This window comes from Austrofundulus limnaeus, unplaced genomic scaffold, assembly GCF_001266775.1.
Source record: "Austrofundulus limnaeus strain Quisiro unplaced genomic scaffold, Austrofundulus_limnaeus-1.0 Scaffold919, whole genome shotgun sequence".
NCBI classification, from domain to species: domain Eukaryota; kingdom Metazoa; phylum Chordata; class Actinopteri; order Cyprinodontiformes; family Rivulidae; genus Austrofundulus; species Austrofundulus limnaeus.
The window spans coordinates 19,250-22,061 of NW_013953321.1; the positions used below are offsets into that span (position 1 = coordinate 19,250).

The window sequence follows — 2,812 nt, forward strand, 5'->3', positions numbered from 1 at the left end:
CAGCTTCACTCAGCTCAGAAGAACGTCTCCTCTCCGTCATCTGCAGTAGTACCTTGCGCACGCTTATGGTGCGTTCAAAGACGGCTCAGGAAAACGCATTACCATATGTTAATAATGGATAAAACAGCTGTAACGGCTGAGAAAAGTGCGGGGACATAGAGCACAGATGCAAGAAGTGCGGGGACTCAGGGAGACATGTCTCACGCATATCCCGCATCCGTTATGTCCGTGCCTTCACTGCCCAGGGCCCTTTGGAGACCGTGGGCCCCTGGGCAATTGCCCAATTGCCCATATGGTTAATCCGGCCTTGGGTGAGACCATGTGAGGCCAGGTGAGGAAAGGTGAGGTCAGGTGAGACCAGGTGAGGTCAGTTGAGGCCGGGTGAGGACAGGTGAGGCCAGGTGAGGTCAGGTGAGAACAGGTGAGGCCAGGTGAGGTCAGGTGAGGTCAGGTGAGACATGTGAGGACAGGTGAGACCAGGTGAGGTCAGGTGAGGACAGGTGAGGTCAGTTGAGGACAGGTGAGGACAGGTGAGGTCAGTTGAGGACGGGTGAGGTCAGGTGAGACCAGCTGAGGTCAGGTGGGACCAGGTGAGGTCAGGTGAGGACAGGTGAGGTCAGGTGAGACCAGCTGAGGTCAGGTGGGACCAGCTGAGGTCAGGTGGGACCAGGTGAGGCCAGGTGAGGACAGGTGAGGTCAGGTGAGGACAGGTGAGGACACGTGGGACCAGGTGAGGTCAGGTGAGGTCAGGTGAGGACAGGTGAGACCAGGTGAGGTCAGGTGAGACCAGGTGAGGACAGGTGAGACCAAGTGAGGTCAGGTGAGACCAGGAGAGGTCAGGTGAGACCAGGTGAGGTCAGGTGAGGACATGTGAGGTCAGGTGAGGACAGGTGAGGTCAGGTGATACCAGGTGAGGACAGGTGAGGACAGGTGAGATCAGGTGAGGTCAGTTGAGACCAGGTGAGGACAGGTGAGACCAGGTGAGGTCAGGTGAGGACAGGTGAGGTCAGGTGAGGTCAGGTGGTGAGGACAGGTGAGACTAGGTGAGGTCAGGTGAGACCAGGTGAGGACAGGTGAGACCAGGTGAGGTCAGGTGAGGCCAGGTGAGGTCAGATGAGGCCAGGGGAGGACAGGTGAGACCAGGTGAGGCCAGGTGAGGCCAGGTGAGGACAGGTGAGGTCAGGTGAGGTCAGGTGAGGCCAGCTGAGGTCAGGTGAGACCAGGTGAGGACAGGTGAGAACAGGTGAGGCCAGGTGAGAACAGGTGAGGTCAGATGAGACCAGATGAGGACAGGTGAGGTCAGGTGAGAACAGGTGAGAGCACGTGAGGTCAGGTGAGACCAGATGAGGACAGGTGAGGTCAGGTGAGGTCAGGTGAGACCAGGTGAGGTCAGGTGAGGTCAGGTGAGGTCAGGTGAGACCAGGTGAGGTCAGGTGAGGCCAGGTGAGGACAGGTGAGGCCAGGGGAGGACAGGTGAGGTCAGGTGAGGCCAGGTGAGGTCAGGTGAGACCAGGTGAGGACATGTGAGACCAGGTGAGGTCAGGTGAGGACAGGATGACTCACCTGAATGTTTTGTACGGTGTGATGAGCTCAAAGCTTCGGTGCTTTCCGTCTCGGATCGTCGCTCCTCGAGCCTCTATGACGGTGATCCCGATTCCGTTACGGAAACACTGGGGAGAACAAACTTAATACTTCCTGTTTTAGTTGAGTCACTTCCTGTCCGCCTTTAGGCACCACCTGTCTCACCTGTTCACTCTTGTAAAGCCAGATCTGGTCGGTGTTGATGGCGGCGTACACTTTGGACTTGGTCCCCTTCAGTTCCAGGGCGCCGTGTCTCTGACAGTGAGACCCGGGTCCAAACCGGTGGCGCCCGAACACCAGCTGGTCCCGGACGTGCTCCTGCAGCGTGGACACCCAGCGCCGCTTCAGGCCTGCGGCGAGACACACGGAGGGGGCGGGGCCATCTTCTTTAACTTGTGCTCGTTAAATAAAGTTTCAGACAAACAAACGTGTGATTTCACCTTCGTTCTCCGTCCGAAACACAAAAATTCGGTGACTCGTCACGATTTCAAACTTGTTGTCCTTGGCTGGGCGGGCCATCTGCATGGCAGCCAATGGGATGACTCCTTTAGGGTAGACGTCCTGAAGGAACACAGAGGTCAAAGTTCAAACGCTGCCAGGCCAGATTCAGTTTATTTATCATTAAGAATGTAGGTGTTTGCTCCTGTCGACCTTCTCACTGCCAAAATACATCAGGTTCTTTCCATCGAACTTCACAAAACGCTTCTGGAAGACGTAGTTCCTGAAACAGAAAAACATCTGTCACATGATCACAGCTGCAGGAAACATCACCTTTAATAAAAAAAAAACATTGAATTATTAGAACCGTTCTCATCTGAAGGTCAGAGAAACATTTTCACAAGCAGGTCCAGACTGAAGAGGAAGATGAAACACACCGAGAGGAGGAAGAGAAGGAGGAAGAGGAGGACAAGAAGGTGACGAGGCAGAGGCAGCTCTTTAGACGGGAGGAGATAAAAGGAGAAACAAAGAGGAGGAGACGCAGCCGCCCAGCCGGAGCTGACCTCTGACCCCTGAAGAAAAAATACAAACCTCTGGTTAACCAGGTGTATAAATCAAACGCACCTGATTTTATCAGTCTAACACGCTGCAGTGTAACCAGGTGTATAAATCAAACGCACTTGATTTTATCAGTCTAAAATGCTGCAGTGTAACCAGGTGTATAAATCAAACGCACCTGATTTTATCAGTCTAACACGCTGCAGTGTAACCAGGTTTATAAATCAAATGCACA

General features: G+C 54.0%; 1 protein-coding gene across 1 annotated transcript in view; it reads right to left on the reverse strand.

Annotated features, from left to right (window-relative positions):
• The window catches only part of arap3 (ArfGAP with RhoGAP domain, ankyrin repeat and PH domain 3), a gene marked incomplete at its 3' end in the record, with an annotated part of 28,035 nt that overhangs the window by 12,002 nt on the left and 13,221 nt on the right, over window positions 1-2,812 (reverse strand). Inside the window, 4 exon segments of the mRNA XM_014029549.1 lie at window positions 1,564-1,670; window positions 1,747-1,931; window positions 2,022-2,142; window positions 2,233-2,302. Of these exon segments, the coding sequence (XP_013885003.1) occupies window positions 1,564-1,670; window positions 1,747-1,931; window positions 2,022-2,142; window positions 2,233-2,302 (483 nt within the window).